The sequence below is a fragment of the Acinonyx jubatus genome, chromosome F2 (genome assembly GCF_027475565.1).
Source record: "Acinonyx jubatus isolate Ajub_Pintada_27869175 chromosome F2, VMU_Ajub_asm_v1.0, whole genome shotgun sequence".
NCBI lineage: Eukaryota > Metazoa > Chordata > Mammalia > Carnivora > Felidae > Acinonyx > Acinonyx jubatus.
This window is the reverse complement of record NC_069394.1, coordinates 4,969,738-4,982,192: the sequence shown is the minus strand read 5'-3', so window position 1 is coordinate 4,982,192 and position 12,455 is coordinate 4,969,738. Positions and strand designations below refer to the sequence as shown.

General features: G+C 45.4%; 1 protein-coding gene across 3 annotated transcripts in view; it reads right to left on the bottom strand.

Moving 5' to 3' along the window:
- The window catches only part of FAM135B (family with sequence similarity 135 member B), a 287,754-nt gene that overhangs the window by 140,173 nt on the left and 135,126 nt on the right, over positions 1–12,455 (bottom strand). For all 3 annotated transcript variants that reach the window (XM_053208135.1, XM_027063841.2, XM_027063842.2), the window contains exon 3: positions 3,244–3,323. In XM_053208135.1, coding sequence (XP_053064110.1) covers positions 3,244–3,323 — 80 coding nt within the window. The remainder of the gene's footprint in view (positions 1–3,243; positions 3,324–12,455) is intronic.

The following is a 12,455-nucleotide window of genomic DNA, read 5'->3' as shown; positions in this document are numbered from 1 at the left end:
GCTCTCACCACTACTCAGCTCTGCTTCTCTGGACATGGCATGCTTTTTCCATTTCTGTTTTAGAGATAAATAGAACAGAAAAGCCAAATTAAATCATTTGTCCCCGCAAGACCACTCCACTAATGTAAAAATAAAGACATCATTAGGTCCCATGTGTTTTGACTCCTTCTGATTCTTTTTTCAGTATATCATACTTCATTGTCTAAACATACATTTTTCTTTCTTTTTGCTTCCTTAGAACTACGTACAAGTGATGGAAATTAGGTCTGGATGATTGTATGCAAACAGCACTGTTAAAACTTCCTTCATTGTTGTACCTGCAGAGGGCGCCCTACCTGGGGTGGAGGATACTCCTCCTCCCCTTGAAGGTGGGCTGGTCTTGCACTTTGGGGAAGGGACCCCTTGGCAGTTACCAGCCCAGCCCTTTAGAGACCTAGAATCTCCTCTCTCTCTCTCTCTCTCTCTCTCTCTCTCTCTCTCTCTCTGTGAACTGAGCTACCGTTTAAGAAGATAGACCACTCAGCTGGAGACGGGACCTCAGCTGTTGCCTTGGGCAGTCGAGCATCCCAACCAAGGGATCAGACATGTGAATGAAGACGTCAACCATCCAACCTCTCTGCAGAAATCTCAGCTCAGGGCAGCACATGTGTGACCTGGCTGAACCCAGCCGACTGAAAACATCAAGAATAAATCATCATCCTAAACCGCGAAGTTTTGGTGTTCTTGGTGCTGCTGCCATATCTAACTACACATGATACAATCGGAAATTCACCTTGAGTAAGCAACCACACATGCTGTCTCTTCCTCATGCAGGAATCCTTGTTGTGACTGTCGCTGGCCTCTCTGTTAGCAGTCCGATCTAAATATTATGCTCCTGTAAAACCCAAGGGCACAGCAAGCGTACCCTAATTATCCCTGCATCCAACAAGACCAAAGAAGAAAAAGCAACCTTTTTTTCTCCCCCAAACTGCATTTCATTTTTCTCTTCTCTGTTTCTGTGGTTCAAGTCCTCCTCTCTCCAAGCCGCCTGCTGGTGGGGACTGCCAGCCCCAAGAGAAGGCTCCACTGGTGACAAGGAGTTGAGCTCAGGCTCTAGAGTCACAGGGGAGGAATGGCGTCCTCGTCGGCTACCTGGGGATGGCTGTCGGCAGGGGGGCTGGGGTGCCAGCCCCACCAGATTTCTGCATCCCAGCCTCATCCTGAGAACAGACCTGGCCTCGTGCCCCAGATCATGTAGCCACTCACAGGTCAGACTGACTGGGCACTTCCTTTGTGCCAGTTCCTATCCTGGCAATTGACATTTGTACTCTCTGTGGATGTGAAATGTCCTCCTTTATCGTCTCTAAGACAAGAACACTACAGAGGATGGATTTTTATCCTCGTCCTTTTCTTTTAATTGTTTATTTATTTATTTTGATGGGAAGAGAGAGAGAGAGAGAACATGGGGAAGGGGGAGAGAGAGACAGAGGGAGAACATGGAGAAGGGGAGAGAGACAGAGAGAGAAAGAGAACATGGGGAAGGGGGAGAGAGAGACAGACAGACAGACACAGAGAGAGAGAGAATGAATCTCAGCAGACTTGCACTGTCAGTGCAGAGCCCGACGTGGGGCTCAAACCCATGAACCATGATCTGAACCCAAGACCAAGAGTCGGATGCTTAACCAACTAAGCCACTCAGGTACCCCTATCCTCGTTATTCAGCTAAGGAAATAAAGTCCAAGTTGCCAACTCCTGGGGTTACACACAAGTTCATGCAACGTCAGGTTCCTACTCTCTCAGCCAATTCCAGCGACCTTCATCTGGCAGAACTTGGGACGGAGACAGCGCTCACCAAGCAGGGCACCGCAGGCTTCCTTAATGCACACGGGACACGGGAGACTTGGTCTCAGCTGCCTGATTTCTTCGCCAGAGAGAGGAGCAGAGTGGAAGACACGGAACGCCATGGCAATGCGGTGACTTATTACTTAATGCTGGACTCTGCCCAGGGCCGTAGGAGGAGCAGGGGGTCTCTGGTATCTTTCCTTTTAGAGCCCACAGGCTCCGCCCATAAACCAGCGGCAATCTGTGATGTCCTCTTGGGTGGCCTGAGCAGCCTGCTCTGCCCTGCCCCTCCCCTGCCTCCCCCAGGGTGGAGCTAAGCCGACCCGGCTGGCTGGTCTACACTCCCAGTACACGCCAATCTGTGGGTATTTAACTACATTCGATTTTTTTTTTTAGAGAGAGAGAGAGGAAGAACAAGCAGGGGAGGGGCACAGAGAGAGGGAGACACAGAATCCGAAGCAGGCTCCAGGCTCTGAGCTGTCAGCACAGAGCCCGACACGGGGCTTGAACTCACAAACCACGAGATCATGACCTGAGCCAAAGTCGGACCCTCAACCGACTGAGCCACCCAGGCGCCCGAGCTGAATGCAATTCTATTCACCAGAGTATCATTGCCAATAATGAAGAGGCCCAATTACCAAGGAAATTCCAAAAGGAATTTTTTGAAGGATACCAATGACCAGAGCTTTTGACTCTACCAGATCCAATGTCCGCAATAATCTTTACTACCTTTATTTGTATCTTTAAAGTTCAGCCAACTTTCCATCATTCCGTCTTCTTATCTCCTTACTTTCTCTCTACTCCACCCCAACATCTTTCTCCTTCTAGAAATATGATTGATCCATGCATCCTCCCAAATTGACTAACGTATTTCATCTTGGCGCTGATCCTCATTTCTTGTGTAAGAAGCTCCATATTTTGGACTCAATACCCTGTCGCACTGAGCACCAGCAGGGAGCCCCGGATGCCCCCTAATACCCAGCCTTCTCAAAGCTAGAAACTGGGCTGTCCTTGGCACTCCCTCTCCCAAAGCTGGAGTGTTGATCTTGACTCCCGCCTTGTGTCTGAGAAGAACCATTAACCTGCCAGCTTACTCGGTCTGATTCTCAGGACTGACAACAGGATTCTTCCTACCCACTTGCTGGAGGCCGGCTGCCGTCCTTTTTCCCCCTGACTTGACCCTGGCCAACCCCTCACAGCCAGGTTATCCCTGGGAGAGGGTGTTCTCCTTCAGCCGGGCTCCATCATGCACACATGGCCACGCCAACAGTGGGTCTCCATTTCCAAAATGCACGCATCAGACACGCAACATAACTTACTGATGCTACGGTGTACATTGCCCCCTGCCACGCCCTGGCATGTAGTGAGAAATGACGGTTTACTGGTGGAGAATAAGCACCCCACTCCCATCCCGCTGCTCACCTGTCTGCCTGACGACGGAGGTGCTCAGTCTGTGGGGGATCCTTGAGGACACCTTCAAGGTCACTCGGATCTGGTAATACCTATGGAAGGAACAGAGGACAGGCTGATGAAGATCAGACCCCTTACTGTTGGCTTCTTCCAAAAGTAACCAGACTTAGTCCTACATGCCACAGAGAACCGTGGAAGTTTCTAGGCAGCATGTATGATCATTTGGCACCAAAGAGGGATTCATTCTGTCACCACAGTGGGAGAGGGATGGGACGGGGCCAAGATGGAAACAGGAAGTTGAGTTGACAGGAGATCGTGCGAGACACATGCAAGGTTGGTGGCAGAAGGGACAGGGAAAGGAATAGGTGGGTTGGTCATAGGGCACAGGTACATTAAGGAGCATGGTTTTTCTTTAGTCAGAAAAGTCCATTCTAAGGGAAAATGGAAGCTTTAATGCGTGGGGCAGAATCCATACACAAACTGAGTTGCTATCCTGTTGCAACACAGACAAATACTTCCTTTAGAAACACAACAGCTGAGCCGTCGATCCTGGGGGTACGGCCAAACGCTGTTCCCAGTGCATTTCTGTGCCCTTATTTTTAACATGTCACTCCCATTTCCAAATCTCATCATTTCAGGACACTGTGCGGGTTCCCACGCCATCAGCAAAGCCTCTGATCTGTCCACTGCCTCCACAGGTGCAGAAGCATCTTTTGCAATTCTGTGCCTTGCAATTAATGGCCCTTTTGCTCGCAAGCTCTTAGGAACATTTCTGGCGTCATAATTGTTCTCCCCTTCCACCAATTTCAAGCTCATTGTGAAACAGAATGTGCATAAAACCAAGTGAAACAGAGGTAAAATGGACCATGAACACATCCATCTCTGATGGCTCACTGAGCTTGTGGCCGGGGGCGATGCTGCGTGCTGAATATCCCCCCAGGAGGTTCTGTTGATGGTCTTGTGTTCGTTTTATGTGTGTGTGGAGAGCGGAGGAGATGCGGAACACAGAGCACTGGGACCAGAGTCACAGCTGGAGTTTGGGTGACCTCACTTGTGAGCTGGGTGACTTAGAAGATACCACACAGCTTCTCTGAACTTGTTTCTGCGTCTGTAAAAGGATGACTTAAAAAAAAAAAAATCTGCCATGACATCTGCTTCCAGGAAAGATGGAGTGGATATAATTTTCCCACCACATACGACTAAAACCTCTAGACAATATAGGTGAACACAAGATTTTTGCAGAAGAAGGAATCAAACAGTCTAAGGACCTCAAGTACCAAAGAGAGACAGGGTGGTGAGTTCTCCACATTTTCTTTTTGCCTCACATGTCCCAGAGAGAAGCCAGCTATCCAGAGATTCTAATGGCTGCAGACAAAAAAAGAAAGAAAGAAAAAGAAAATCCCCAACAAAAATGCCTGCTTCCTCTAGACAAAAAACCAGAAAGGGGGCAACCGAGCACGACAGAAAACTTTTAGCCAATAGTAGTTGTACTCCAGCCACACTACACACAGAAACTGTGGTCTCACCTCCGTCCATCCCGGCAAAGGCCAGTGGGAGCCTCGAGGTCCACTCCTACCAAAGCTTTAACAAGGCACCTTCCTCGCCCAGCAAGAGAAGGTCTTTGAGAAGGGGGCCAGATTTTCACTACTAATGGATGGTAAGGAGAACCTCAACAACCCTGGTTTAAGTACAGACCATGTGGGGGGCCTGAGTTTCTACCCTCCTCCCTCTGCAGTAACAAGGGCACAAATTTGCTCAAAGGATTTCTGACAAAGTTTCAAAAGCAATTCAATGGAGGAAAGGTGACCTTCTCAGTCAATGGTCCTGAAGCAACTGGATATCCGTAGGCAGAAACCAAACCAAAACCAAACAAAAAGCTCCACTTAAATTTCACACCTTACGCAAAAATTTATTAATTCAAAGTGGATCATACACTTATAGGAAAAAAATGTAAAACTGTTAAACCTTTAGGAAAGAAAATAAAAGAAAGCTTTAAAATCTAGGGACAAGGGCTAGGTGGGTCAGTCGGTTAAGTGTCAGACTTCGGCTCAGGTCATGATCTCACGGTTCATGAGTTAGAGCCCTGCGTCAGGCTCTGTGCTGACAGCTCAGAGCCTCAACCCTGCTTCTGATTCTGTGTCTCCCTCTCTCTCTGCCCCTCCCCTGCTCGTGTGCTGTCTCACTCTGTCTCAAAAAATAAATAAACATTACAAAATGTTTAATAAATTAAAAAATAAAATCTAGGGATAAGAGTTCTTAAACTTGACCCCAAAAGCATGATTCACACACACACACACACACACACACACACACACACACACACACACACACACAAATTGATAAACTCGACTTCATCAAAGTTAAAAACTTTTGTTCCGCAAAATGTGCTATTGAGAGCGTTATATTATGACAAGCTACATGTGAGAGAAAATATTTGCAAATCACATGCCGTTGGCCATCATTACTTATGGATTCTGTATCTGTGGATCTTCCACTTGTTAAAGTTCATCTGTACCTTCGCACTCAATACTCACGGCCTCTGTGGTCACCTAGACATGCTCCTGGGGAGAAAGGTCTGACTCACCTCACACGCATGTTTCCACCTGAGATCGAGCTAAGGCAATACTACCTTCTTTTTTCAGTTCTCATGGTGTAAACAAATTTTGTTTACAGTCTACTTGGTGCCACTTTTTATTTTGTATTTTTGTGCTTTTTGTGGGTGACTCTGCTATTTAAAATGACCCCTAGCAGTGTAACTCAGGCCTGAATGAAGCTCGTCTAACACACTGTAGTGCCATCCAATGTCCCTAACTGCAAGAAGGCTGTGATGTGCCTTGCAGAGACAACAGTGTATTAGATGAACTTCGTTCAGGCCTTAGTCACAGTGCTATTGGCCATGAGTTCAAGGTTAGTGAATCAAAAGTAGATAGATAGATAGATAGATAGATAGATGATAGATAATGGATGGATAGATAGATAGATAGATAGATAGATGATGGATGGATGGATAGATAGATGATAGATGGATGGATAGATGATAGGTAGATGACAGATGATGGATGGATGGGTAGATGATGGATGGATGGATAGACAGATTGATTGATAGATAATAGACAAATGACAGATGGATGGACAGTTAGATGATAGATAGATAGATGGTAGACAGACAGATAATAAACAGATAGCAAACACTGCCTTAAACAGAAACACACCTAAAACAAGGTTAGGTATTGATCAGTTGACAAACAAGTTGTGACCAGAGGCTCCCAACTCCCAGCTCTATATTTCCTTGAGGAGCAATGGCTCATCACACAGAGGCAGTTTACTACCATTGTGGGATCCCCAGAGGGGCACAATAACAAGTAACCTCACTCATCTGGGTGAGGGAGACTAAGCCAGAGAAGAAAGTCCCTGCCCTGTCCGTAGCAGACAGCTGGTCCTCAGCAGTTGCTAATTACCACTGTGCAAAGATGCTGATTGTGTACCGTTAGATCTTTCAGGTTTTCCAGGGAAGATTGAAATTGGGATTTTTGATAAAACATCTTTCAAATGTTAACCGTTGCTTCATAAATTAATGACAGTGACAACAGCAAGAGCGAAACCATTGGAGGCAGCAACCACGGCCACCGCATTCACAATCAAGCGCTGTGTCGACACATTTGCAGGCTAACTCCCCTGGCGTCACCAATCGGCAAACTCTGATTTATACAAATACAAAACGTCACTTCTAGTGTTTCTTTAATAAAAGACCTATGCATTTCCATAATTTCATCATCAAAAGAAGAGAGGCAAATCCCATGTACTATCAGTTTTGATATTCTAATGTCTTCTTCTCTGAACACGAAATGGGTCAATCATCGCCAGAGGCTACGCATCAAGACTCTGTCAGGCTGTGCTTGGAGCAGTTATGCATCAGGAGCCCCGATGTATGCAATCTTGTTGGGTCCTCTACAAATCCTCTGTGAGAGAAAGGACCATCCCAGCTGCTAACCAGAGCGGACACTGGGCCACTGGAAACACCCAGCTACCGACCCAAAGTAGTAATGCTAGCAAAGGGCAACCAGCATTCCTTTCCAGAGATGAAATGTATTTTTTTTTTATTTTTAGCCTGCCACCCCTCACATTTTACTGCATAAATTAAAACCTTTTATAACTAATTCCAAAGCACTGTCTGAGTTCTTATTCCTTAAAATCATTTGGTGTTGCTGAATCTTACTTCAAGGAATCAGTCATCATTTTGAACTTCAGATGCTTTACAGGCACTTATTGAAAGAAATAAGTTTCAATGAGACGGGCTCAATTGGGCTCTGCTCTGATTAAACAGAATGCTTAAACCCCTTTAATAATTCTCTTCAATCTGACACGAATTTCTGCCAGGTCATAAATCCATAAACCATGTGTCAAACATGACATACATTATATCATTTCATCCCTGCAGGAAATCTTTGATATGCTTACTGTGATTTCCATCTTAAAGATGAGCAAACTACCCTCTGGAGATGAAGGGATTTGTCCAAGCTCACACATTCAATAAGTAATGTTAGCACATCTCCAGGAATGACCTGATTATTTCCCACATGGATTTCCCTTAACCGTCTTAGAGCCACCTTCTTCTGGCTGGGGTCATTCAAGGAAGACACTGTGAAGGAGGGAGGAGTTAGTTTAAGTCCTTGGAGGATACGCAAGTGATGGGAGAGCAAGTTCCAGTCAGAAGGAAGAAAGAAGCTAAGACCAGGAGATAAAAACTTCCAGACGGTATGCTAGCATGCTCCAGTGGTGTAGACTTGCAGAGAACTCCTTTTGGGAAATAAATAAATCTAGTCATCTTTTACTTTATTGGCTTCCATCTATAAGAGTGGCATAAACTGTGTCCTTTACATAATGTGGTAGCAGAATAATGCCCCTTCCCAAGGTGGTCACGTCCTAATCTCCAGAACCAATAAAAGAGAGTTAAGATTGCAGATGGAAGGAAGGTTGCCAACCACCTGGCCTTGAATTTAGATTATTCTTTATTACCTGGGTACACCCAAGGTAACCACGAGGGTCCTCCCAAATGGAAGAAGGAGTTAGAAGAGGGAGAGTGACAGGGTGAAACAATGCGAGAAAGACCCTACCAGCCACCGCTGCCATCAGCCAAGGTGGAAGGTGCCATCAGCTAAGAAAGGCAGGCAGTCTATATGAGCTGGGAAAGACAAGGAAACAAATTCTTCCCTAGTACCCTCCAAAATGGATACAGTCCTTCCAACATCAAGATTTTAGCCTAGTGAGATCCATTTCAAACTTCTGACCTCCAGAATTGTCAGATTATAAATTTATGTTGTTTTGAGCCACTTAATTTGTGGCAATTTATTGCAGCAATTGTAGTAAACTAATGTATATATGTTTTCAAATTTCTTCATCATGACGAAACGAAAGGAAAGGAATGATTACCCCCATGTTAACAATATACAAACTGTGACTCAGAGAGGTTAGGTAATTTTCCCCTAGTCGCACGGCTACATAATGGAAAGTTTAGGGATTAAAACATAGGGCCATTTGATTAAAACCAAGCTCTTATCTGGGGAGGCAAACACAGGTGCTTTAAACTTCATTAGCCTCCCCTTAAATTCCCCATCACTATTACCACCAGGAGTCCAATCACATTCTCCCTCTGATCGCTAATGCATTTCCCTTTGTTTTCCCAAAAGCACCTTTAGAATAAGAATGCTATCTTTTGCTTCTTTTGTATTCCTCCTTAGAGCTCTTAGCACTGTATAAGAAGAGAAAATCATCTAATAAACATTTGTTCTTGGTTGATTATAGAAATATCCACTAACCACCAGCTGTTCTTATTCATCTCTGTATTTCCAGCAACTAACATGGTGCTTGCACATAGTTGGCATTCGGTGTCAGAGGGAAGGAAGGAAGGGAGGAAGGAAGGGAGGAAGAAAGGGAGGGAGGAAGGAAGGGGGGGGAGGATGGGAGGAAGGAAGGGGGTGGGAAGGAAGGAAGGAAGGAAGGAAGGAAGGAAGGAAGGAAGGAAGGGAAAAAGAAAAGGAAAGAAACGGAGAGGGAAGGAGGAGAGGAGAGGAGGGGAGAGGAGAGGAGAGGAGAGGAGAGGGGAGGGGAGGGGAGGGGAGGGGAGGGGAGGGGAGGGGAGGGGAGGAGAAAGGAAGGCAGAGGGAGGGAGGGAGGAAGGAACGAACAAACGAACAAACAGATGGACAGAAGGAAGGAACGACAGAAGGAAGGGAAGAACAGAAGAAAGAATCCAATAACGGATCCTTCAAAAACCATGGGGTTATACAATCCACTCCCAACATATACAACTCTGCGAGTGACTAAGAATCCACATGCAATTTTTATAAAACTCGCAAAACTAGAAATGACATTCTATAATGGGAATACAGAGATCGGTGACATTTTGTTGCAATCACTTTCATATCAGGGATGATATGAAATAACCACTCTGACCCAGAGGCAGTCAACATGACCCAAAGTACAAATCACTGTGTTTGCAAAAGGGTCAAACCGAGACTCTGGAGTAGGTCCCAAAGCAGGCAGTCTTCACATAATCACTTTCCTTCTCTGAAACTCTTTCCTCACAGGTGATGATATCTGTACAGCCTCACAGAAATGTCATGCGATGTAAACAGGACGTGCATGTAAAGCCCTTGGTGTGATGCTCAACCTTTAATATTTCATTAAAGAGAAAATATTGTTGCTGCTATTACCTGAGGCGTGTGTTATATACACATCCTCCCCCAGCCGTGATCCCAATCTATCCTCCAACCTCATGGCTGGGGTGAAGCAGGGGGAGAGGTGATGGCCTTGGTGGGACAGGTTGAGAGATACCTGTGGCACGTGGTACTTGATGATACAAAACGGTGGGCATAAGATGTGATGCTCTGCTACGACACGGCTGTGTCCACATGGCTAAGAAAAAGTCCTCCTCTTGGAGTCTTCTGAGGCTATGTAGCATCGTGGGTAAGAGTGCGAACTCTGGATCCCTGCCCCGACTGGCTGTGTGACCTAACAGGTCAGTGCAAGACCCACAGGTCCCTGGGGAAAACTCTCTGGGCCTAAAAGGGAAGCCAGGGAAGTCAGACCAGTAAGAGAGGCCTTGGTAGTCTAAAAAAATTAACTAAAAAAAAAAAAAAAAAAAAGACCCAGGAAATGACCAATACACCTTTACTGTACATTCATAGACTGACTCATCAGTTCTGACAGTATCCACCCACAACAGGACTACAAACCACTCTGCCGGATTTTATTGGCCTCAACAGCAAATAATGAGATGCTTTTTCAAGAAAAATCCACTCTAATATTTCAGCAAAACTTGCCTAGATACTTTGATATGGCCAAAACATAATGATTACAGTAATTCAGATTCCACTGATGTCTACTGCGATGGCCTTTCTCTTTCCTTATTCCTATCTCCTTGCTGATCCAGAAGGGTCTATGTGATTCTCACACCATGAACTGTCTGCCCAATATCCATAATCCCCTCCTTCCCTACAAAACAAAAACCAGATTTTGCCAGAGAAGGAAATATGCCTACCTAAAAACACTCACCCCTCCTGACTCCCTTGCAGCTAGGAGAGATCTTTTGATCTTCTCTCGGCTAATGAGAGAAAAGGATACATTTCCCAATGGAGCAAAGAGAAGCACTTTTAAAAAAAATTTTTTATGTTTTTTTTTTGTTTGTTTTTTTTTTTTTTGAGAGAGAGACAGTGTGAGCGGGGAAGGGACAGAGAGAGAGGGAGACACAGAATCCGAAGCAGGCTCCAGGCTCTGAGAGCCCAACGTGGGGCTCAAACCCACAAACCGTGAGATCATGACCTGAGACGAAGTCGGACACTTAACCGACTGAGCCACCCAGGCACCCCAGAGAACAGCACTTTTAAAGGAGAAGTCTTGGTTTCATGATCCTTGGGGCTGTCTGTCCCTTCTCTGACTTTGTCTCCTGACTTGATACAGAAAGAAACTACCAGTGGGCACTAGAACATCCATCTTTTGGCCATGAGGATAAAAGCCACATGGAAAGGATGGTGTGCAGAAAGACAGAAGTCTGAGTCCTTCATATCCTTGTTGAAGTCCAGATGTGGACTTCTTGTGACATCTTATCATTTTTAAGCCAGGATCAGTCACATGTTTGATCATTTGAAGCCAAACACAATCCTTACAGGTAGAATCTGATTCCAGACTCTACCAGAGACATATTTTCTCTAAGCGGAAACTTAGAAGACGTGACATAGCCAATCTGACTTCTCTAACTGTCTTTTCTCTGGACAGTGGAAAGCTGAGCTTTTCCTTGCAGTAGAGGCATTAAAATCTAAGAATCTAGATTAGAATTCTCGGTTAGAAACAAAGCAGGTCTTTTTGTCCACTAGAGTTTAAAGTCCTTAGTGTGGGAGAAGGGTCCTCTCCATAAAGCTGGACCTAAGTCTTGGCACTCTCCAACAGGGTTTAGGGCTAAAGCCCCAGGTGACAATAAAGCACTTTTAGCTGAACTCTATGAATATGCTGTGAATGTATGTGTCTGTCCTGAAAACCTCAGGGATGTGGGTGGTCAAAGGTTAAAATTGCCAACTCCTGTGTCCTTTCCAGCTGTGAACTAGGCACCTCCTCTGCCCTTATTCCTCTCCTTTGTGTCTAGCAGCATGTGACATTCATGCCGACAGAAACCACAATAATTTTTCATGAAAACTCTTAGAATTGTATATTGCATTCCAACTTACAGGTACAGAAATAAGATTTTTCAAAATCCCCTCAGTCTTGGGTAGTTTCCTCACACAAATGTACAGGTCAGGACTCAGCCAGAGACCTCAGGCTAACCTTCTGCACATACCTAGAGCTCGCTCACTCTCTCTCTCTCTCTCTCTCTCTCTCTGCCTCTCATAATAACAGCTTTGAGTTGCAGGCACTTAATAAATATTTGTTCAATCAAATTGTTTTTGAATTAAATGTCTATAAAAACCTGTACACAGTTGAGGCTCCTGGGTGGCTCAGTCGGTTAAGCATCTGACTCTTGATTTCGGCTCAGGTCATGATCTCATGGTTCATGAGTTCAAGCCCCACAATGGGCTCTGTGCTGACAGCACAGAGCCTACTTGGGATTCTCTCTCTCTCTCCCTCTCTCTCTCTCTCTCTCTCTCTCTCTCTCTCTTTCTTCTCTCTCTCTCTCTCTCTCTCTCTCTCTCTTTCTTCTCTCTCTCTCTCTCTGCACCTACCCTACCTGTGCT